Raw genomic sequence first — 24,159 nt, 5'->3', positions numbered from 1 at the left:
TGATTAAGAACCGCCTCAGGCAGCCATAGACTAACGCTAGACATCCCACAAAACCCCAAGACAAAAACACACCACAATAACCCATGTCACACCCTGGCCTGACCGAATAAATGAAGAATTAACATAATATATTTCGACCAGGGCGTGACACCTACCTTCAAACTCAGTGCCTCTTTGCTTGACATTGTGGGAAAATCAAAAGAAATCAGCCAAGACCTCAGAAAAAAAATTGTAGACCTTCACAAATCTGGTTCATCCTTGGGAGCAATTTCCAAATGCCTGAAGGTACCACGTTCATCTGTACAAACAATAGTACACAAGTATACACACCATGTGACCATGCAGCCGTCATACCGCTCAGGAAGGAGACGCCTAGTGACGAACGTACTTTGGTGTGAAAAGTGAAAATCAATCCCAGAACAACAGCAAAGAACCTTGTGAAGATTCTGGAGGAAACAAGCACACAAGTATCTATATACACAGTAAAACAAGTTCTATATCGGCATAACCTGAAAGGCCGCTCAGCAAGGATGAAGCCATTGCTCCAAAACTGCCATAAAAAAAGCCAGACTACGGTTTGCAACTGCACATGGGGACAAAGATCGTACTTTTTGGAGAAATGTCCTCTGGTCTGATGAAACAAAAACAGAACTGTTTGGCCAAAATGACCATTGTTATGTTTGGAGGAAAAAGGGGGAGGCTTGCAAGCTGAAGAACACCATCCCAACCGTGAAGCACGGGGGTGGCAGCATCATGTTGTGGGGGTGCTTAGCTGCAGGAGGGGCTGGTGCACTTCACATAATTGATGGCATCATGAGGTTGGAAAATTATGTGGATACATTGGAGCAACATCTCAAGACATCAGTCAGGAAGTTAAAGCTTGGTCGCAAATGGGTCTTCCAAATGGACAATGACCCCAAGCATACTTCCAAAGTTGTGGCAAAATTGCTTAAGGACAACAAAGTCAAGGTATTGGAGTGGCCATCACAAAGCCTTGACATCTGGCCCCATGACTTTGCGAATGTTTACCTGTTTAAAGGTCTTACCCACATCAGTCACAGAGAGCGTGATCGCACAGTCATCCGGAACAGCTGGTGCTCTCATGCTTGGTTCAGTGTTTTTATGAGTGTCGATACAGCATCTTATTTATTTGGTTTATTCATTTTTGTTTTCTTTGTATTTACAGTGAAAAAAAATCTAGATCTTCAGACTAAGCTGGATACAGGTAGGTGGGCAATGTGTGTGTCAGACTTGGGTTTAAATACTATTTGAAATGTAGTCTACGTCATACTACACACTATTGAGGACATACTGTGTACTCATCATACTACATACTATTGAGGACATACTGTGCACTAATTATACTACATACTATTTAGGGCAGGGATGGGCAATTTTAATTAAGGTGGGGGGCCCCAAAAAAGGAACTCAACATGATGGGCAGCAGTGGCTCAAGGGTCTGTGTATCCAAATCCCTGATTTATAACAAACTGTTTCGTTAAAATGTAAGTTAGCAATAAATCATCTACTAGGCTCATCCACACTGAGACTGCGTCAAGTCATCTAATGCACAACATTCGTTCATTTTGGACATCTGTGTCTGTGTGTCTGTGTGTGTGTGTGTGTGTGTGTGTGTGTGTGTGTGTGTGTGTGTGTGTGTGTGTGTGTGTGTGTGTGTGTGTGTGTGTGTGTGTGTCTGTGTGTGTGTGTGTGTATAGAGTGCATGATGCTAACTCTTATATTAATTTGTTGTCTCTCAATCTACAGAGGAGCGCATTAGACAGCATGTAGAGGAGAAGGGTAAGTGTCTGGGGGGTTTTAAAGGGATATCTGGGGAGTCTTAAAGGGATATCTAGGGGGGTCTTAAAGGGATATCTGGGGAGTTTTAAAGGGATATCTGGGGGAGTCTTAAAGGGATATCTGGGGGAGTCTTAAAGGGATATCTGGGGGAGTCTTAAAGGGATATCTGGGGAGTCTTAAAGGGATATCTGGGGGTATAATAATACATTGAAGGGATACTTTGGGTTAAATAAATAAAGAGAAACAATACCTTAAAGGGATACTTTGGGTTAAAATAAATAAAGAGAAACAATACCTTAAAGGGATACTTTGGGTTAAATAAAGAGAAACAATACCTTAAAGGGATACTTTGGGTTAAATAAAGATAAACAATACCTTAAAGGGATACTTTGGGTTAAATAAATAAAGAGAAACAACACCTTAAAGGGATACTTGGTGTTAAATAAAGAGATAGAATACAGGGATACTTTGGGTTAAATAAATAAAGAGAAACAATACCTTAAAGGAATACTTGGTGTTACATAAAGAGAAACAACACCTGAAAGGGATACCTTGGGTTAAATAAAGAGAAACAATACCTTAAAGGAATACTTGGTGTTAAATAAAGAGAAACAACACCTTACAGGGATACTTTGGTTTAAATAAAGAGAAAGAATAAAGGGATACTTTGGGTTTAATAAATAAAGAGAAACAACACCTTAAAGGGATACTTTGTGTTTAGGTAATGAGACCCTTTCTTTTACTTACCCAGAGTCAGATGAACTCGTTGGTATGGTGTGGGTCCTAACCCACAGTCCACTTGGTTCAGATCCGCGCGACGGAGATGGGTTCAGGGGCAGGTGGGTGGCGGGTTGAATAAAGAGAAACAACACCTTAAAGGGTTACTTTGGGTTTAGGGCCATTAAAGGGGCAGGTGGGTGGCGGGTTGAATAAAGAGAAACAACACCTTAAATGGATACTTTGGGTTTAGGGCCATTAAAGGGGCAGGTGGGTGGCGGGTTGAATAGAAGAGAAGACCAGAAGACCAGTCTAATGTTATAGAAGAGAGGACCAGAACAGTAGTCTAATGGTATAGAAGAGTGGACTAGGACAGTAGTCTAATGTTATAGAAGAGAGGGCCAGAACAGTAGTCTAATGTTATAGAAGAGAGTGCCAGAACAGTAGTCTAATGTTATAGAAGAGAGGACCAGAACAGTAGTCTAATGTTATAGAAGGACCAGAACAGTAGTCTAATGTTATAGAAGAGAGGACTAGGACAGTAGTCTAATGTTATAGAAGGAATAGAACAGTAGTATAATGTTATAGAAGAGAGGACCAGAACAGTAGTCTGATGTTATAGAAGAGAGGACCAGAACAGTAGTCTAATGTTATAGAAGAGAGTGCCAGAACAGTAGTCTAATGTTATAGAAGAGAGGACCGGAACAGTAGTCTAATGTTATAGAAGGACCAGAACAGTAGTCTAATGTTATAGAAGAGAGGACCAGAACAGTAGTCTAATGTTATAGAAGGGCCAGAACAGTAGTCTAATGGTATAGAAGAGAGGACCAGAACAGTAGTCTAATGCTATAGAAGAGAGGACCAGAACAGTAGTCTAATGCTATAGAAGAGAGGACCAGAACAGTAGTCTGATGTTATAGAATAGAGGACCAGAACAGTAGTCTAATGTTATAGAAGGACCAGAACAGTAGTCTAATGTTATAGAAGAGAGGACTAGAACAGTAGTCTAATGTTATAGAAGAGAGGACCAGAACAGTAGTCTAATGTTATAGAAGAGAGGACCAGAACAGTAGTCTAATGTTATAGAAGAGAGGACCAGAACAGTAGTCTAATGGTATAGAAGAGAGGACTAGGACAGTAGTCTAATGTTATAGAAGAGAGGGCCAGAACAGTAGTCTAATGTTATAGAAGGACCAGAACAGTAGTCTGTTATAGAAGAGAGGACTAGGACAGTAGTCTAATGTTATAGAAGAGAGGACCAGAACAGTAGTCTAATGTTATAGAAGGACCAGAACAGTAGTCTAATGTTATAGAAGGACCAGAACAGTAGTCTAATGGTATAGAAGAGAGGACTAGGACAGTAGTCTAATGTTATAGAAGGGCCAGAACAGTAGTCTAATGTTATAGAAGGGCCAGAACAGTAGTCTAATGTTATAGAAGAGAGGACCAGAACAGTAGTCTACTGTTATAGAAGAGAGGTGTCAGGATTTGGCCAGGGTTGTTCTGGGTTTTGGTCAGTAGATGCCCCCATTGTGCTTTTTGTCCCTATGTTTTTCCCTTGATCCCCATTATTATTTGCACCTGTGTCTCGTTTCCCCTGATTGTATTTAAACCCTTTGTTTCCCTCAGTTCTGTGCTCTGTGTTTGTATGTTAGCACCCTGCCCTAGTGTTCTGTGTGCTCTTGTCGATTCCGGGTGACGTTCTTGTGGTATTCTGTTTTTTGTTTTTGTTTATTTTTTGGTGAGTTTCTTTTGAGTTCTTTTTGTGTTTTACCTACCACCTTTTGGATTTGCCATTTTTTGTATTTTAGGATTTTTTTCTTTATTAAATACACCGTCTTAAGTACTGCTGTGTCTGCCTCATCTTCTGGGTTCTGCTGTCTATTCGTGGCTCAGTTGGTTAAGTGACTGTTTCTCACTCCGGAGACCCAGGTTCGAAACCGGGTCCTGACAGAAACACAGAGCCAAAAATGAACCCAGAGGCAGCCAGTTCCCAGGACCTTTTTGCCACGCTGTCCCACCACCAGGAGACTGTCCAACGCCACGAAGCCGCCCTGGTTCAGCAAGAGGCCTTAATGGCTAGACATTCTCATCTTCTGTCGGAGATGCTGACTTCCATTAAGCAAATATCTGATCGACTTACCCGGGAACAGTTCCCGTCCCAGTACCTCAAGTTCACGTACCCATGGCAGTTAACCCCCTGGCTGAACCTCGTCTTCCACCTCCCCAACGGTTCTCAGGTGATCCAAGTGCTTGTAAAGGGTTTCTCACTCAATGTTCTCTCTCCTTTGAGCTGCAACCCTCGTCGTTTCCCACCGACCGGTCTAAGATCGCATATATCATCACCCTGCTGTCGGAAAAAGCCCTGGCCTGGGCTACTGCTGTGTGGGATGCCCATAGTTCCTGCTGTGCCAGCTACTCTGCCTTTGCTGAGGAATTCAAACGAGTGTTTCAAGGCCCAAGCAGTGGTTCTGACTCAGCCAAACAGCTCCTGACTCTCCATCAAGGTTGGCGCAGCGTGACGGACTATGCCATCCAGTTCCGCACGGTGGCAGCAGCGAGTGGCTGGAACAACGAGGCGCTCACGGTGTGCTTTCTGAAAGGCCTTTCCGACACTATCCAAGATGAACTGGCCACTCGGGAACCACCGGACAATCTCGAGTCCCTGATCAAGTTGGCCTCACGCATTGACCAGCGTCTGAGAGAGAGAGAACTCAACCGTAGACCTCTAGCCCCTATCAGTCCCAGCTCCGAGTCCCCACCTTTATCATCGCTGGCTCCACCGGAACCCATGCAGATTGGACGCATCTCCCAGGCTGAGAGAGACCGCCGGATGAGGAGCGACGCTGTCTATATTGCGGCAAACCGGGCCATTTCCGTTCCACGTGTCCCGGGCTCCAGGGAAACGCTCTGTCCCGTACAGACCGGTGGGAACTGTAACGGGAAACATAACCTCCTCCCATCCGTCCAACTCCCGTCTGCTCATTCCAGTCACCCTCTCCTGGGACAACCACAAGCTTCACCTTCAAGCCTTGGTAGACTCTGGAGCCGCAGGTAACTTCATGGATGGTGTCTGGGCGAAGGAGAATGGCGTTCCCTCTGAACCTCTAAGTGACCCCATGAGGGTTACTACATTGGATGGAAGCCCTTTGGGATCTGGACTTGTCACTCATGTCACTACCTCCTTGAGACTTTCAGTTTCACAACACCAGGAATTGATGAACTTTCATTTGATCTCCTGTTCCGAGTTCCCTCTCGTCCTTGGATACCCCTGGCTTCACAGCCATAACCCTCACATCGACTGGTCTGTGGGCACTATCAAGCAGTGGGGTCCTACGTGCCAAGCTACTTGTATTTTCCAGAATTCCCGAGTTCTACTCCCGAGTCTTTAGAATCCATCGACCTGACCCGAGTTCCCGAGTGTTACCATGACCTCAAACTGGTGTTTAGCAAACAGAGGGCCACCATGCTACCACCCCATAGACCTTACGATTGCCCCATCGACCTGTTTCCGGGCACTTGCCCCCCAGGGGTCGGATCTTTTCCCTATCTCCACCCGAACGAGCTGCTATGGATACCTACATCAAGGACGCTCTGGAAGCAGGCCTCATGCGTCCATCCACCTCCCCGGTGGGAGCAGGGTTTTTCTTTGTGGCCAAGAAAGACGGTGGGTTACGTCCTTGCATCGACTACCGGGGACTCAATGACATAACCGTCCGTAACCGTTACCCGCTACCCCTTATGGCCACAGCCTTCGAGCTGCTCCAGGAAGCAGTTGTTTTCACTAAGCTTGACCTGCGGAACGCATACCATCTTGTGCGGATCAGACCTGGTGACGAGTGGAAGACCGCTTTCAACACGCCTACTGGTCACTATGAATACTTGGTGATGCCCTTCGGCCTGACCAACGCCCCAGCGGTGTTCCAAGCGCTCATAAACGATGTGCTTAGGGATATGCTTAACATATTTGTGTTCGTTTACTTGGATGACATCCTCATCTTTTCGAGCTCCCTTCAAGAACACACTAATCATGTCAGACAAGTACTCAAACGCCTCCTGGACAGCCATCTGTACGTTAAGCCGGAAAATGTGAATTCCATTCATCCCGAGTACAATTCCTGGGATTTGTAGTGGAACCCGGTCGAATCCAAATGGACCCTAGGAAGGTAGGGGCGGTAGCGGATTGGCCCACCCCCAAATCCGTTAAGGATGTTCAGCGTTTCCTGGGCTTCACAAACTTTTACCGCAAGTTCATCAAGAACTTCAGTTTGGTGGCAGCTCCTCTCTCAGCTTTAACCAAAGGTGGCAATGCAAGGTTTTTTTGGGGAAGAGAAGCTGAGACGGCCTTCCAAGGACTCAAGCAGCGCATCCTCTCTGCTCCCATCCTGATACTACCGACTACGGATGAACCATTTGTGGTGGAGGTAGACGCATCAGAGGTTGGTGTTGGAGCTGTCCTGTCTCAGAGGGGTGAAGACAAGAAGCTTCATCCGTGCGCTTTCTTCTCACACCGGCTTACCCCGACTGAGAGGAACTACGATGTGGGGGATCGTGAACTCCTAGCGGTTAAGATGGCATTGAAGGAATGGAGACACTGGCTCGAGGGGGCTTCTCACCCGTTTCAAGTGCTTACGGACCACAAAAAATCTGGAGTATATCCAGCAGGCGAAACGATTGAACTCTAGACAAGCTAGATGGTCTCTTTTCTTCAATCGATTCCAGTTTATCCTCACCTATCGGCCCGGGTCGAAGAATCTCAAACCGGATGCCCTGTCCCGAGTCTACGCTCCTGCCATTCGAGATGACACGGACATGCCTGTCCTTCCTGCTGCTAAGATTGTGGCTCCGATCTCGTGGCAAGTTGAGGATACCGTGAGACGTGCTCAAGCTAGCGAACCGGACCCTAAAGGAGGCCCTGCCAATCGGTTGTTTGTCCCCAAGGCAGTGAGGACTCAGGTCCTTCTGTGGGGGCACTCCTCTCGCCTCACCTGTCATCCGGGCGTAGGTCGCACCTTGGAGTTCATCCAGCGTAAGTTCTGGTGGCCTACCATAAGAGAAGACGTTGCCACTTTCGTCAATGCCTGCCCCGTGTGCTGCCAGGGCAAATCTTCTCACCTCCGCCCTCAAGGACTCCTTCACCCTTTACCTGTTCCCCACAGACCCTGGTCCCATATCTCATTGGACTTTATTACTGGACTTCCTCCATCCCATGGCAATACTACTATCCTAGTCATAATCGACAGGTTTTCAAAGGCGGCCAGGTTCGTCCCTCTGACTAAGTTACCTTCTGCCAAGGAAACGGCTGAGTTGGTAATTAATCATGTGTTCCGAGTCTTCGGCATTCCTCAGGATGTGGTTTCTGACAGAGGTCCCCAGTTCGCCTCAAGGTTTTGGAAGGCCTTCTGCCAACTCATGGGGGCTTCTGCCAGTCTATCTTCAGGGTACCATCCGGAGTCCAACGGCCAAACAGAGAGGATGAATCAAGAGCTGGAAACCACCCTCCGATGTATGACTCGTGACAACCCGTCCACATGGTCATCCTTTATTGTTTGGGCCGAATACGCGCACAACACCTTGCGCTCCTCCTCCACTGGTATGTCCCCGCACGAGTGTCAGTTTGGCTATGCTCCTCCATTGTTCCCGGACCAGGAGGCAGAAGTCAGAGTGCCTTTAGCCTTGAGGTTCGTCAGACGCTGTCGGCTTATGTGGAGGAAGACCCGTCTTAATCTGATGCGTTCCTCACAGAGGTATCAACAACAAGCCAACAGACGTCGCCGTCCCGGGCCTACCCTGCGCCCGGCCAGAGAGTCTGGCTCTCCACAAGAGACTTACCTCTACGGGTGGAGTCTCGCAAGCTGTCCCAAAAATACATCGGTCCCTTCAAGGTTGCCAGGAGAGTTAACCCAGTTTCTTATCGCCTACACTTACCCAGATCCCTTAAGATTAATCCCACATTTCATGTGTCATTGTTAAAACCTGTTGTTTTTTCTCCCCTTGTCACGGCAGACAGACCTCCCCCTCCGCCTCGTGTCATTGGAGGCCAGCCGGCTTATACCGTCCACCGGATACTGGATTCCCGCCGGGTGCAGCGGTCCTGGCAGTATCTGGTGGACTGGGAAGGCTACGGTCCTGAGGAGCGCTCCTGGGTTCCTGCCAAAGACATCCTGGACCCTGACCTCATTCGTCAGTTCAGGGTCCTCCACCCTGAGAGAGCTGGTAGGAACGTCAGGAGCCGTTCCTAGGGGGATTCTGTCAGGATTTGGCCAGGGTTGTTCCGGGTTTTGGTCAGTAGATGCCCCCATTGTGCTTTTTGTCCCTATGTTTTTCCCTTGATCCCCATTATTATTTGCACCTGTGTCTCGTTTCCCCTGATTGTATTTAAACCCTTTGTTTCCCTCAGTTCTGTGCTCTGTGTTTGTATGTTAGCACCCTGCCCTAGTGTTCTGTGTGCTCTTGTCGATTCCGGGTGACGTTCTTGTGGTATTCTGTTTTTTGTTTTTGTTTATTTTTTGGTGAGTTTCTTTTGAGTTCTTTTTGTGTTTTACCTACCACCTTTTGGATTTGCCATTTTTTGTATTTTAGGATTTTTTCTTTATTAAATACACCGTCTTAAGTACTGCTGTGTCTGCCTCATCTTCTGGGTTCTGCTGTCTATTCGTGGCTCAGTTGGTTAAGTGACTGTTTCTCACTCCGGAGACCCAGGTTCGAAACCGGGTCCTGACAAGAGGACCAGAACAGTAGTCTAATGTTATAGAAGAGAGGACCAGAACAGTAGTCTAATGTTATAGAAGGACCAGAACAGTAGTCTGTTATAGAAGAGAGGACCTGAACAGTAGTCTAATGGTATAGAAGGACCAGAACAGTAGTCTGATGTTATAGATTACATTTACATTTAAGTCATTTAGCAGACGCTCTTATCCAGAGCGACTTACAAATTGGTGAATTCTCCTTCTGACATCCAGTGGAACAGCCACTTTACAATAGTGCATCTAAATCATTAAGGGGGGGGGGGTGAGAAGAGAGGACCAGAACAGTAGTCTAATGTTATAGAAGAGAGGACCAGAACAGTAGTCTGATGTTATAGAAGAGAGGACCAGAACAGTAGTCTAATGTTATAGAAGAGAGGACCAGAACAGTAGTCTAATGGTATAGAAGAGAGGACCAGAACAGTAGTCTGTTATAGAAGGACCAGAACAGTAGTCTAATGTTATAGAAGAGAGGACCAGTACAGTAGTCTAATGTTATAGAAGAGAGGACCAGAACAGTAGTCTAATGTTATAGAAGGACCAGAACAGTAGTCTAATGTTATAGAAGAGAGGACCAGAACAGTAGTCTAATGTTATAGAAGAGAGGACCAGAACAGTAGTCTAATGTTATAGAAGAGAGGACCAGAACAGTAGTCTAATGTTATAGAAGAGAGGACCAGAACAGTAGTCTAATGGTATAGAAGGACCAGAACAGTAGTCTAATGGTATAGAAGAGAGGACCAGAACAGTAGTCTGTTATAGAAGAGAGGACCAGAACAGTAGTCTGTTATAGAAGAGAGGACCAGAACAGTAGTCTAATGTTATAGAAGAGAGGACCAGAACAGTAGTCTAATGTTATAGAAGAGAGGACCAGAACAGTAGTCTGTTATAGGAGGACCAGAACAGTAGTCTAATGTTATAGAAGAGAGGACCAGAACAGTAGTCTAATGTTATAGAAGAGAGGACCAGAACAGTAGTCTAATGTTATAGAAGAGAGGACCAGAACAGTAGTCTAATGTTATAGAAGAGAGGACCAGAACAGTAGTCTAATGTTATAGAAGAGAGGACCAGAACAGTAGTCTAATGTTATAGAAGAACCAGAACAGTAGTCTAATGTTATAGAAGAGAGGACCAGAACAGTAGTCTAATGGTATAGAAGAGAGGACCAGAACAGTAGTCTAATGTTATAGAAGAGAGGACCAGAACAGTAGTCTGTTATAGAAGAGAGGACCAGAACAGTAGTCTAATGTTATAGAAGGGCCAGAACAGTAGTCTAATGTTATAGAAGGACCAGAACAGTAGTCTAATGTTATAGAAGGACCAGAACAGTAGTCTGTTATAGAAGGACCAGAACAGTAGTCTAATGTTATAGAAGGGCCAGAACAGTAGTCTAATGTTATAGAAGGACCAGAACAGTAGTCTAATGTTATAGAAGGACCAGAACAGTAGTCTAATGTTATAGAAGGACCAGAACAGTAGTCTAATGTTATAGAAGAGAGGGCCAGAACAGTAGTCTAATGTTATAGAAGGACCAGAACAGTAGTCTGTTATAGAGAGGACCAGAACAGTAGTCCAATGTTATAGAAGGGCCAGAACAGTAGTCTAATGTTATAGAAGGACCAGAACAGTAGTCTGTTATAGGAGGACCAGAACAGTAGTCTAATGTTATAGAAGAGAGGACCAGAACAGTAGTCTAATGGTATAGAAGAGAGGACCAGAACAGTAGTCTAATGTTATAGAAGAGAGGACCAGAACAGTAGTCTAATGTTATAGAAGAGAGGACCAGAACAGTAGTCTAATGTTATAGAAGAGAGGACCAGAACAGTAGTCTAATGTTATAGAAGAGAGGACCAGAACAGTAGTCTAATGTTATAGAAGAGAGGACCAGAACAGTAGTCTAATGTTATAGAAGGACCAGAACAGTAGTCTAATGTTATAGAAGAGAGGACCAGGACAGTAGTCTGTTATAGAAGGACCAGAACAGTAGTCTGATGTTATAGAAGAGAGGACCAGAACAGTAGTCTAATGTTATAGAAGAGAGGACCAGAACAGTAGTCTGTTATAGAAGAGAGGACCAGAACAGTAGTCTAATGTTATAGAAGAGAGGACCAGAACAGTAGTCTAATGGTATAGAAGAGAGGACCAGAACAGTAGTTTAATGTTATAGAAGGACCAGAACAGTAGTTTAATGTTATAGAAGGACCAGAACAGTAGTCTAATGTTGTAGAAGAGAGGACCAGAACAGTAGTCTGTTATAGAAGAGAGGACCAGAACAGTAGTCTAATGTTATAGAAGAGAGGACCAGAACAGTAGTCTAATGTTATAGCAGAGAGGACCAGAACAGTAGTCTAATGTTATAGAAGAGAGGACCAGAACAGTAGTCTGATGTTATAGAAGAGAGGACCAGAACAGTAGTCTGTTATAGAAGAGAGGACCAGAACAGTAGTCTGTTATAGAAGAGAGGACCAGAACAGTAGTCTAATGTTATAGAAGAGAGGACCAGAACAGTAGTCTATAATAGAAGAGAGGGCCAGAACAGTAGTCTAATGTTATAGAAGAGAGGACCAGAACAGTAGTCTGTTATAGAAGAGAGGACCAGAACAGTAGTCTATAATAGAAGAGAGGACCAGAACAGTAGTCTAATGTTATAGAAGAGAGGACCAGAACAGTAGTCTAATGTTATAGAAGAGAGGACCAGAACAGTAGTCTAATGTTATAGAAGAGAGGACCAGAACAGTAGTCTAATGTTATAGAAGAGAGGACCAGAACAGTAGTCTAATGTTATAGAAGAGAGGACCAGAACAGTAGTCTATAATAGAAGAGAGGGCCAGAACAGTAGTCTAATGTTATAGAAGAGAGGACCAGAACAGTAGTCTGTTATAGAAGAGAGGACCAGAACAGTAGTCTATAATAGAAGAGAGGACCAGAACAGTAGTCTAATGTTATAGAAGAGAGGACCAGAACAGTAGTCTAATGTTATAGAAGAGAGGACCAGAACAGTAGTCTAATGTTATAGAAGAGAGGACCAGAACAGTAGTCTGTTATAGAAGAGAGGACCAGAACAGTAGTCTATAATAGAAGAGAGGGCCAGAACAGTAGTCTAATGTTATAGAAGAGAGGACCAGAACAGTAGTCTAATGTTATAGAAGAGAGGACCAGAACAGTAGTCTGTTATAGAAGAGAGGACCAGAACAGTAGTCTAATGTTATAGAAGAGAGGACCAGAACAGTAGTCTATAATAGAAGAGAGGGCCAGAACAGTAGTCTGATGTTATAGAAGAGAGGACCAGAACAGTAGTCTGATGTTATAGAAGAGAGGACCAGAACAGTAGTCTAATGTTATAGAAGAGAGGACCAGAACAGTAGTCTAATGTTATAGAAGAGAGGACCAGAACAGTAGTCTGTTATAGAAGAGAGGACCAGAACAGTAGTCTAATGTTATAGAAGAGAGGACCAGAACAGTAGTCTAATGTTATAGAAGAGAGGACCAGAACAGTAGTCTAATGTTATAGAAGAGAGGACCAGAACAGTAGTCTAATGTTATAGAAGAGAGGACCAGAACAGTAGTCTAATGTTATAGAAGAGAGGACCAGAACAGTAGTCTATAATAGAAGAGAGGACCAGAACAGTAGTCTAATGTTATAGAAGAGAGGACCAGAACAGTAGTCTAATGTTATAGAAGAGAGGACCAGAACAGTAGTCTAATGTTATAGAAGAGAGGACCAGAACAGTAGTCTAATGGTATAGAAGAGAGGACCAGAACAGTAGTCTGTTATAGAAGAGAGGACCAGAACAGTAGTCTGTTATAGAAGAGAGGACCAGAACAGTAGTCTAATGTTATAGAAGAGAGGACCAGAACAGTAGTCTAATGTTATAGAAGAGAGGACCAGAACAGTAGTCTGTTATAGAAGAGAGGACCAGAACAGTAGTCTAATGTTATAGAAGGGAGGACCAGAACAGTAGTCTGTTATAGTAGAGAGGACCAGAACAGTAGTCTAATGTTATAGAAGAGAGGACCAGAACAGTAGTCTAATGGTATAGAAGAGAGGACCAGAACAGTAGTCTGTTATAGTAGAGAGGACCAGAACAGTAGTCTGTTATAGTAGAGAGGACCAGAACAGTAGTCTAATGTTATAGAAGAGAGGACCAGAACAGTAGTCTAATGTTATAGAAGAGAGGACCAGAACAGTAGTCTAATGTTATAGAAGAGAGGACCAGAACAGTAGTCTAATGTTATAGAAGAGAGGACCAGAACAGTAGTCTAATGTTATAGAAGAGAGGACCAGAACAGTAGTCTGTTATAGTAGAGAGGACCAGAACAGTAGTCTAATGTTATAGAAGAGAGGACCAGAACAGTCTGTTATAGAAGAGAGGACCAGAACAGTAGTCTAATGTTATAGAAGAGAGGACCAGAACAGTAGTCTAATGTTATAGAAGAGAGGACCAGAACAGTAGTCTAATGTTATAGAAGGACCAGAACAGTAGTCTGTCACAAGACGACTAGACTTCAAATAGACATTTGAATGTCAAGGGAACTGTAGCCTGCTGTTATGTATGAACTGTAGCTCTATAACCTCTCATATAGTATGAACTGTAGCTCTATAACCTCTCATATAGTATGAACTGTAGCTCTATAACCTCTCATATAATATGAACTGTAGCTCTATAACCTCTCATATAGTATGAACTGTAGCTCTATAACCTCTCATATAATATGAACTGTAGGTCTATAACCTCTCATATAATATGAACTGTAGCTCTATAACCTCTCATATAGTATGAACTGTAGGTCTATAACCTCTCATATAATATGAACTGTAGTTCTATAAACTCTCATATAATATGAACTGTAAGTCTATAACCTCTCATATAATATGATCTGTAGGTCTATAACCTCTCATATAATATGATCTGTAGGTCTATAACCTCTCATATAATATGATCTGTAGGTCTATAACCTCTCATATAGTATGAACTGTAGGTCTATAACCTCTCATATAGTATGAACTGTAGCTCTATAACCTCTCATATAGTATGAACTGTAGCTCTATAACCTCTCATATAATATGAACTGTAGTTCTATAACCTCTCATATAATATGAACTGTAGCTCTATAACCTCTCATATAATATGATCTGTAGGTCTATAACCTCTCATATAGTATGACCTGTGGTTGTATAACCTTAATATTAATTACTGCAGAGTTAGTCATTTATTTTACATTAAAACGATACACCGTATGTAGCAACATTTGGACTTGGGGAAAAGGAGTGGAGAATTGTTTTCTGAAAATACAGAGACGTAATCTCTTTGTTTCGGTCGAAATGTAATATATTCTTCTCTTTTCTAACCAGTTGTCGGGTTTTTGGATGCGCGCAGGCCGAAGCTCGTTGACAATGTTACCAAGGTGATGGACATTGCAGACACCCTGACGATCCAACAACAGGATTACTCTGATATCTGTGCTGCTGGGACCAACGTGGAGAAGATGAGGGTTCTGTTCACGGCTGTAGATTCAGGCGGGGAAAAGGTGAAATCGGCTTTTTACAGAAGTCTGATGAGAGAAGAACCTGATTTAGTCCTAGACATACTGAAAGAAGACCCTGATCGAGTCATAAACCTACTGGGTGAAGAACTGGGTAAGCACCTGTCTACCTACGTTGGATACAGTATCACTGGAGAAAAAAATATTGTTTTATGTTGTCATAGTTTTCAAATTCAGTTCAACATTTCTACAACTACTGTCTTTACTGGTTGAGCAGCTAAAACCAAGTTTGAGCCGATGTGAGATAAATCCATTCATTATTATCATTATTCACTGTGTCAATCCAAGGTGTTATTAATTTAGAGAGGAAACAGATTTAGTTGGAGATCTTGGTATTTTCTAACTTACTCTGGTCTTTTAGGTATATCTCCAAAAACAGATGTTGTTGATGTTGATCCACCTGGTAAGTATCTGCCTGTCTATCTGTCTCTGTATGCCTGTCTGTTTGTCTGTCTGTCTGCCTTACTGCCTGTCTACCTGTCTGTCTGTTTGTCTGCCTGCCTGCCTGCCTGTCTGCCTGTCTCTCTGCCTTACTGCCTGTCTACCTGTCTCTCTGCCTGTCTGCCTGTCTGCCTTACTTCCTGTCTCTCTGCCTTACTGCCTGTCTATCTGTCTCTGTGCCTGTCTGCCTTACTGCCTGTATATCTGCCTGCCTGGCTGCCTGCCTGTCTGTGTCTGCCTGTCTACCTGTCTCTCTACCTTACTGCCTGTCTACCTGTCTCTCTGCCTTACTTCTGCCTGTCTGTCTGTCTGCCTGTCTGTGTCTGTCTGTCTGTCTGTCTGTCTGTCCGTCCCACATTCCTGTAACATACAGTAATGTCACATATCAATGACTCTCCGAGATAAGAAAATATTACCCGTTGATGTCACCCACCTCAAGAAATATGTTGTTTGCCACACAGAATGATTTCAATGATTATATATAAGACCTCAGGCTTTATGAGTCTAGTGCGTAATTACTGGTCAGGTTATTAATGTTGTTGTCCTCAGGGAGAGAAGACCTCAGGCTTTATGAGTCTAGTGCGTAATTACTGGTCAGGTTATTAATGTTGTTGTCCTCAGGGAGAGAAGACCTCAGGCTTTATGAGTCTAGTGCGTAATTACTGGTCAGGTTATTAATGTTGTTGTCCTCAGGGAGAGAAGACCTCAGGCTTTATGAGTCTAGTGTGTAATTTACTGGTCAGGTTATTAATGTGGTTGTCCTCAGGGAGAGAAGACCTCAGGCTTTATGAGTCTAGTGTGTAATTACTGGTCAGATTATTAATGTTGTTGTCCTCAGGGAGAGAAGACCTCAGGCTTTATGAGTCTAGTGTGTAATTACTGGTCAGGTTATTAATGTTGTTGTCCTCAGGGAGAGAAGACCTCAGGCTTTATGAGTCTAATGTGTAATTACTGGTCAGGTTATTAATGTTGTTGTCCTCAGGGAGAGAAGACCTCAGGCTTTATGAGTCTAGTGCGTAATTACTGGTCAGGTTATTAATGTTGTTGTCCTCAGGGAGAGAAGACCTCAGGCTTTATGAGTCTAGTGTGTAATTTACTGGGCAGGTTATTAATGTGGTTGTCCTCAGGAGAGAAGACCTAAGGCTTTATGAGTCTAGTGTGTAATTACTGGTCAGGTTATTAATGTTGTTGTCCTCAGGGAGAGAAGACCTCAGGCTTTATGAGTCTAGTGTGTAATTACTGGTCAGGTTATTAATGTTGTTGTCCTCAGGGAGAGAAGACCTCAGGCTTTATGAGTCTAATGTGTAATTACTGGTCAGGTTATTAATATTGTTGTCCTCAGGGAGAGAAGACCTCAGGCTTTATGAGTCTAGTGTGTAATTACTGGTCAGGTTATTAATGTTGTTGCCCTCAGGGAGAGAAGACCTCAGGCTTTATGAGTCTAGTGTGTAATTACTGGTCAGGTTATTAATGTGGTTGTTCTCAGGGAGAGAAGACCTCAGGCTTTATGAGTCTAGTGTGTAATTACTGGTCAGGTTATTAATGTTGTTGTCCTCAGGGAGAGAAGACCTCAGGCTTTATGAGTCTAGTGTGTAATTACTGGTCAGGTTATTAATGTTGTTGTCCTCAGGGAGAGAAGACCTCAGGCTTTATGAGTCTCATGTGTCCTATAATTACTGGTCAGGTTATTAATGTTGTTGCCCTCAGGGAGAGAAGACCTCAGGCTTTATGAGTCTCATGTGTCCTATAATTACTGGTCAGGTTATTAATGTTGTTGCCGTCAGGGAGAGAAGACCTCAGGCTTTATGAGTCTAGTGTGTAATTACTGGTCAGGATAGTAATGTTGTTGTCCTCAGGGAGAGAAGACCTCAGGCTTTATGAGTCTAGTGTGTAATTACTGGTCAGGTTATTAATGTTGTTGCCCTCAGGGAGAGAAGACCTCAGGCTTTATGAGTCTAGTGTGTAATTACTGGTCAGGTTATTAATGTTGTTGTCCTCAGGGAGAGAAGACCTCAGGCTTTATGAGTCTCATGTGTCCTATAATTACTGGTCAGGTTATTAATGTTGTTGTCCTCAGGGAGAGATGACCTCAGGCTTTATGAGTCTAGTGTGTAATTACTGGTCAGGTTATTAATGTTGTTGCCCTCAGGGAGAGAAGACCTCAGGCTTTATGAGTCTCATGTGTCCTATAATTACTGGTCAGGTTATTAATGTTGTTGCCGTCGGGGAGAGAAGACCTCAGGCTTTATGAGTCTAGTGTGTAATTACTGGTCAGGATAGTAATGTTGTTGTCCTCAGGGAGAGAAGACCTCAGGCTTTATGAGTCTAGTGTGTAATTACTGGTCAGGTTATTAATGTTGTTGCCCTCAGGGAGAGAAGACCTCAGGCTTTATGAGTCTAGTGTGTAATTACTGGTCAGGATAGTAATGTTGTTGTCCTCAGGGAGAGAAGACCTCAGGCTTTATGAGTCTCATGTGTCCTATAATTACTGGTCAGGTTATTAATGTTGTTGCCCTCAGGGAGAGAAGACCTCAGGCTTTATGAGTCTGGTGTGTAATTACTGGTCAGGATAGTAATGTTGTTGTCCTCAGGAAGAGAAGACCTCAGGCTTTATGAGTCTAGTGTGTAATTACTGGTCAGGATAGTAATGTTGTTGTCCTCAGGGAGAGAAGACCTCAGGCTTTATGAGTCTCATGTGTCCTATAATTACTGGTCAGGTTATTAATGTTGTTGTCCTCAGGGAGAGAAGACCTCAGGCTTTATGAGTCTCATGTGTCCTATAATTACTGGTCAGGTTATTAATGTTGTTGCCCTCAGGGAGAGAAGACCTCAGGCTTTATTTGTCTAGTGTGTAATTACTGGTCAGGATAGTAATGTTGTTGCCCTCAGGGAGAGAAGACCTCAGGCTTTATGAGTCTCATGTGTCCTATAATTACTGGTCAGGTTATTAATGTTGTTGCCCTCAGGGAGAGAAGACCTCAGGCTTTATGAGTCTAATGTGTAATTTCTGGTCAGGCAATTAATGTGGTTGTCCTCAGGGAGAGAAGACCTCAGGCTTTATGAGTCTAATGTGTAATTACTGGTCAGATTATTAATGTTGTTGTCCTCAGGGAGAGAAGACCTCAGGCTTTATGAGTCTAGTGTGTAATTACTGGTCAGGTTATTAATGTTGTTGTCCTCAGGGAGATAAGACCTCAGGCTTTATGAGTCTAATGTGTAATTACTGGTCAGGTTATTAATGTTGTTGTCCTCAGGGAGAGAAGACCTCAGGCTTTATGAGTCTAGTGCGTAATTATTGGTCAGGTTATTAATGTTGTTGTCCTCAGGGAGAGAAGACCTCAGGCTTTATGAGTCTAGTGTGTAATTTACTGGTCAGGTTATTAATGTGGTTGTCCTCAGGGAGAGAAGACCTCAGGCTTTATGAGTCTAGTGTGTAATTACTGGTCAGGTTATTAATGTTGTTGTCCTCAGGGAGAGAAGACCTCAGGCTTTATGAGTCTAGTGTGTAATTACTGGTCAGGTTATTAATGTTGTTGTCCTCAGGGAGAGAAGACCTCAGGCTTTATGAGTCTAATGTGTAATTACTGGTCAGGTTATTAATGTTGTTGTCCTCAGGGAGAGAAGACCTCAGGCTTTATGAGTCTAGTGTGTAATTACTGGTCAGGTTATTAATGTTGTTGCCCTCAGGGAGAGAAGACCTCAGGCTTTATGAGTCTAGTGTGTAATTACTGGTCAGGTTATTAATGTGGTTGTTCTCAGGGAGAGAAGACCTCAGGCTTTATGAGTCTAGTGTGTAATTACTGGTCAGGTTATTAATGTTGTTGTCCTCAGGGAGAGAAGACCTCAGGCTTTATGAGTCTAGTGTGTAATTACTGGTCGGGTTATTAATGTTGTTGTCCTCAGGGAGAGAAGACCTCAAGCTTTATGAGTCTCATGTGTCCTATAATTACTGGTCAGGTTATTAATGTTGTTGCCCTCAGGGAGAGAAGACCTCAGGCTTTATGAGTCTCATGTGTCCTATAATTACTGGTCAGGTTATTAATGTTGTTGCCGTCAGGGAGAGAAGACCTCAGGCTTTATGAGTCTAGTGTGTAATTACTGGTCAGGATAGTAATGTTGTTGCCCTCAGGGAGAGAAGACCTCAGGCTTTATGAGTCTAGTGTGTAATTACTGGTCAGGTTATTAATGTTGTTGCCCTCAGGGAGAGAAGACCTCAGGCTTTATGAGTCTAGTGTGTAATTACTGGTCAGGTTATTAATGTTGTTGTCCTCAGGGAGAGAAGACCTCAGGCTTTATGAGTCTCATGTGTCCTATAATTACTGGTCAGGTTATTAATGTTGTTGCCCTCAGGGAGAGAAGACCTCAGGCTTTATGAGTCTAGTGTGTAATTACTGGTCAGGTTATTAATGTTGTTGCCCTCAGGGAGAGAAGACCTCAGGCTTTATGAGTCTAGTGTGTAATTACTGGTCAGGTTATTAATGTTGTTGTCCTCAGGGAGAGAAGACCTCAGGCTTTATGAGTCTAGTGCGTAATTACTGGTCAGGTTATTAATGTTGTTGTCCTCAGGGAGAGAAGACCTCAGGCTTTATGAGTCTAGTGTGTAATTTACTGGTCAGGTTATTAATGTGGTTGTCCTCAGGGAGAGAAGACCTCAGGCTTTATGAGTCTAGTGTGTAATTACTGGTCAGATTATTAATGTTGTTGTCCTCAGGGAGAGAAGACCTCAGGCTTTATGAGTCTAGTGTGTAATTACTGGTCAGGTTATTAATGTTGTTGTCCTCAGGGAGAGAAGACCTCAGGCTTTATGAGTCTAATGTGTAATTACTGGTCAGGTTATTAATGTTGTTGTCCTCAGGGAGAGAAGACCTCAGGCTTTATGAGTCTAGTGCGTAATTACTGGTCAGGTTATTAATGTTGTTGTCCTCAGGGAGAGAAGACCTCAGGCTTTATGAGTCTAGTGTGTAATTTACTGGGCAGGTTATTAATGTGGTTGTCCTCAGGGAGAGAAGACCTAAGGCTTTATGAGTCTAGTGTGTAATTACTGGTCAGGTTATTAATGTTGTTGTCCTCAGGGAGAGAAGACCTCAGGCTTTATGAGTCTAGTGTGTAATTACTGGTCAGGTTATTAATGTTGTTGTCCTCAGGGAGAGAAGACCTCAGGCTTTATGAGTCTAATGTGTAATTACTGGTCAGGTTATTAATGTTGTTGTCCTCAGGGAGAGAAGACCTCAGGCTTTATGAGTCTAGTGTGTAATTACTGGTCAGGTTATTAATGTTGTTGCCCTCAGGGAGAGAAGACCTCAGGCTTTATGAGTCTAGTGTGTAATTACTGGTCAGGTTATTAATGTGGTTGTTCTCAGGGAGAGAAGACCTCAGGCTTTATGAGTCTAGTGTGTAATTACTGGTCAGGTTATTAATGTTGTTGTCCTCAGGGAGAGAAGACCTCAGGCTTTATGAGTCTAGTGTGTAATTACTGGTCAGGTTATTAATGTTGTTGTCCTCAGGGAGAGAAGACCTCAGGCTTTATGAGTCTCATGTGTCCTATAATTACTGGTCAGGTTATTAATGTTGTTGCCGTCAGGGAGAGAAGACCTCAGGCTTTATGAGTCTAGTGTGTAATTACTGGTCAGGATAGTAATGTTGTTGTCCTCAGGGAGAGAAGACCTCAGGCTTTATGAGTCTAGTGTGTAATTACTGGTCAGGTTATGAATGTTGTTGCCCTCAGGGAGAGAAGACCTCAGGCTTTATGAGTCTAGTGTGTAATTACTGGTCAGGTTATTAATGTTGTTGTCCTCAGGGAGAGAAGACCTCAGGCTTTATGAGTCTCATGTGTCCTATAATTACTGGTCAGGTTATTAATGTTGTTGCCCTCAGGGAGAGAAGACCTCAGGCTTTATGAGTCTCATGTGTCCTATAATTACTGGTCAGGTTATTAATGTTGTTGCCGTCAGGGAGAGAAGACCTCAGGCTTTATGAGTCTAGTGTGTAATTACTGGTCAGGATAGTAATGTTGTTGTCCTCAGGGAGAGAAGACCTCAGGCTTTATGAGTCTAGTGTGTAATTACTGGTCAGGTTATTAATGTTGTTGCCCTCAGGGAGAGAAGACCTCAGGCTTTATGAGTCTAGTGTGTAATTACTGGTCAGGTTATTAATGTTGTTGTCCTCAGGGAGAGAAGACCTCAGGCTTTATGAGTCTCATGTGTCCTATAATTACTGGTCAGGTTATTAATGTTGTTGCCCTCAGGGAGAGAAGACCTCAGGCTTTATGAGTCTCATGTGTCCTATAATTACTGGTCAGGTTATTAATGTTGTTGCCCTCAGGGAGAGAAGACCTCAGGCTTTATGAGTCTGGTGTGTAATTACTGGTCAGGATAGTAATGTTGTTGTCCTCAGGAAGAGAAGACCTCAGGCTTTATGAGTCTAGTGTGTAATTACTGGTCAGGATAGTAATGTTGTTGTCCTCAGGGAGAGAAGACCTCAGGCTTTATGAGTCTCATGTGTCCTATAATTACTGGTCAGGTTATTAATGTTGTTGTCCTCAGGGAGAGAAGACCTCAGGCTTTATGAGTCTCATGTGTCCTATAATTACTGGTCAGGTTATTAATGTTGTTGCCCTCAGGGAGAGAAGACCTCAGGCTTTATTTGTCTAGTGTGTAATTACTGGTCAGGATAGTAATGTTGTTGCCCTCAGGGAGAGAAGACCTCAGGCTTTATGAGTCTCATGTGTCCTATAATTACTGGTCAGGTTATTAATGTTGTTGCCCTCAGGGAGAGAAGACCTCAGGCTTTATGAGTCTAATGTGTAATTTCTGGTCAGGCAATTAATGTGGTTGTCCTCAGGGAGAGAAGACCTCAGGCTTTATGAGTCTAATGTGTAATTACTGGTCAGATTATTAATGTTGTTGTCCTCAGGGAGAGAAGACCTCAGGCTTTATGAGTCTAGTGTGTAATTACTGGTCAGGTTATTAATGTTGTTGTCCTCAGGGAGATAAGACCTCAGGCTTTATGAGTCTAATGTGTAATTACTGGTCAGGTTATTAATGTTGTTGTCCTCAGGGAGAGAAGACCTCAGGCTTTATGAGTCTAGTGCGTAATTATTGGTCAGGTTATTAATGTTGTTGTCCTCAGGGAGAGAAGACCTCAGGCTTTATGAGTCTAGTGTGTAATTTACTGGTCAGGTTATTAATGTGGTTGTCCTCAGGGAGAGAAGACCTCAGGCTTTATGAGTCTAGTGTGTAATTACTGGTCAGGTTATTAATGTTGTTGTCCTCAGGGAGAGAAGACCTCAGGCTTTATGAGTCTAGTGTGTAATTACTGGTCAGGTTATTAATGTTGTTGTCCTCAGGGAGAGAAGACCTCAGGCTTTATGAGTCTAATGTGTAATTACTGGTCAGGTTATTAATGTTGTTGTCCTCAGGGAGAGAAGACCTCAGGCTTTATGAGTCTAGTGTGTAATTACTGATCAGGTTATTAATGTTGTTGTCCTCAGGGAGAGAAGACCTCAGGCTTTATGAGTCTAGTGTGTAATTACTGGTCAGGTTATTAATGTTGTTGTCCTCAGGGAGAGAAGACCTCAGGCTTTATGAGTCTCATGTGTCCTATAATTACTGGTCAGGTTATTAATGTTGTTGCCCTCAGGGAGAGAAGACCTCAGGCTTTATGAGTCTCATGTGTCCTATAATTACTGGTCAGGTTATTAATGTTGTTGCCGTCAGGGAGAGAAGACCTCAGGCTTTATGAGTCTAGTGTGTAATTACTGGTCAGGATAGTAATGTTGTTGTCCTCAGGGAGAGAAGACCTCAGGCTTTATGAGTCTAGTGTGTAATTACTGGTCAGGTTATTAATGTTGTTGCCCTCAGGGAGAGAAGACCTCAGGCTTTATGAGTCTAGTGTGTAATTACTGGTCAGGTTATTAATGTTGTTGTCCTCAGGGAGAGAAGACCTCAGGCTTTATGAGTCTCATGTGTCCTATAATTACTGGTCAGGTTATTAATGTTGTTGCCCTCAGGGAGAGAAGACCTCAGGCTTTATGAGTCTGGTGTGTAATTACTGGTCAGGATAGTAATGTTGTTGTCCTCAGGGAGAGAAGAACTCAGGCTTTATGAGTCTAGTGTGTAATTACTGGTCAGGATAGTAATGTTGTTGTCCTCAGGGAGAGAAGACCTCAGGCTTTATGAGTCTCATGTGTCCTATAATTACTGGTCAGGTTATTAATGTTGTTGTCCTCAGGGAGAGAAGACCTCAGGCTTTATGAGTCTCATGTGTCCTATAATTACTGGTCAGGTTATTAATGTTGTTGCCCTCAGGGAGAGAAGACCTCAGGCTTTATGAGTCTAGTGTGTAATTACTGGTCAGGATAGTAATGTTGTTGCCCTCAGGGAGAGAAGACCTCAGGCTTTATGAGTCTCATGTGTCCTATAATTACTGGTCAGGTTATTAATGTTTTTGCCCTCAGGGAGAGAAGACCTCAGGCTTTATGAGTCTCATGTGTCCTATAATTACTGGTCAGGTTATTAATGTTGTTGCCGTCAGGGAGAGAAGACCTCAGGCTTTATGAGTCTAGTGTGTAATTACTGGTCAGGATAGTAATGTTGTTGTCCTCAGGGAGAGAAGACCTCAGGCTTTATGAGTCTAGTGTGTAATTACTGGTCAGGTTATTAATGTTGTTGCCCTCAGGGAGAGATGACCTCAGGCTTTATGAGTCTAGTGTGTAATTACTGGTCAGGTTATTAATGTTGTTGTCCTCAGGGAGAGAAGACCTCAGGCTTTATGAGTCTCATGTGTCCTATAATTACTGGTCAGGTTATTAATGTTGTTGCCCTCAGGGAGAGAAGACCTCAGGCTTTATGAGTCTAGTGTGTAATTACTGGTCAGGATAGTAATGTTGTTGCCCTCAGGGAGAGAAGACCTC

At 43.3% G+C, this 24,159-nt stretch overlaps 1 protein-coding gene across 1 annotated transcript in view; it reads left to right on the top strand.

Annotated features, from left to right (window-relative positions):
• Nucleotides 1-24,159, top strand: part of LOC135533590 (uncharacterized) — a gene marked incomplete at its 5' end in the record, with an annotated part of 33,944 nt that overhangs the window by 6,433 nt on the left and 3,352 nt on the right. The window contains 4 exons of the mRNA XM_064960879.1: nt 1,187-1,225; nt 1,768-1,800; nt 14,617-14,901; nt 15,169-15,210. Coding sequence (XP_064816951.1) covers nt 1,187-1,225; nt 1,768-1,800; nt 14,617-14,901; nt 15,169-15,210 — 399 coding nt within the window. The remainder of the gene's footprint in view (nt 1-1,186; nt 1,226-1,767; nt 1,801-14,616; nt 14,902-15,168; nt 15,211-24,159) is intronic.

Source organism: Oncorhynchus masou, unplaced genomic scaffold (assembly GCF_036934945.1).
Source record: "Oncorhynchus masou masou isolate Uvic2021 unplaced genomic scaffold, UVic_Omas_1.1 unplaced_scaffold_2484, whole genome shotgun sequence".
NCBI classification, from domain to species: domain Eukaryota; kingdom Metazoa; phylum Chordata; class Actinopteri; order Salmoniformes; family Salmonidae; genus Oncorhynchus; species Oncorhynchus masou.
The sequence above is the reverse complement of the archived record's forward strand: the minus strand, read 5'-3'. Positions and strand labels throughout refer to the sequence as shown.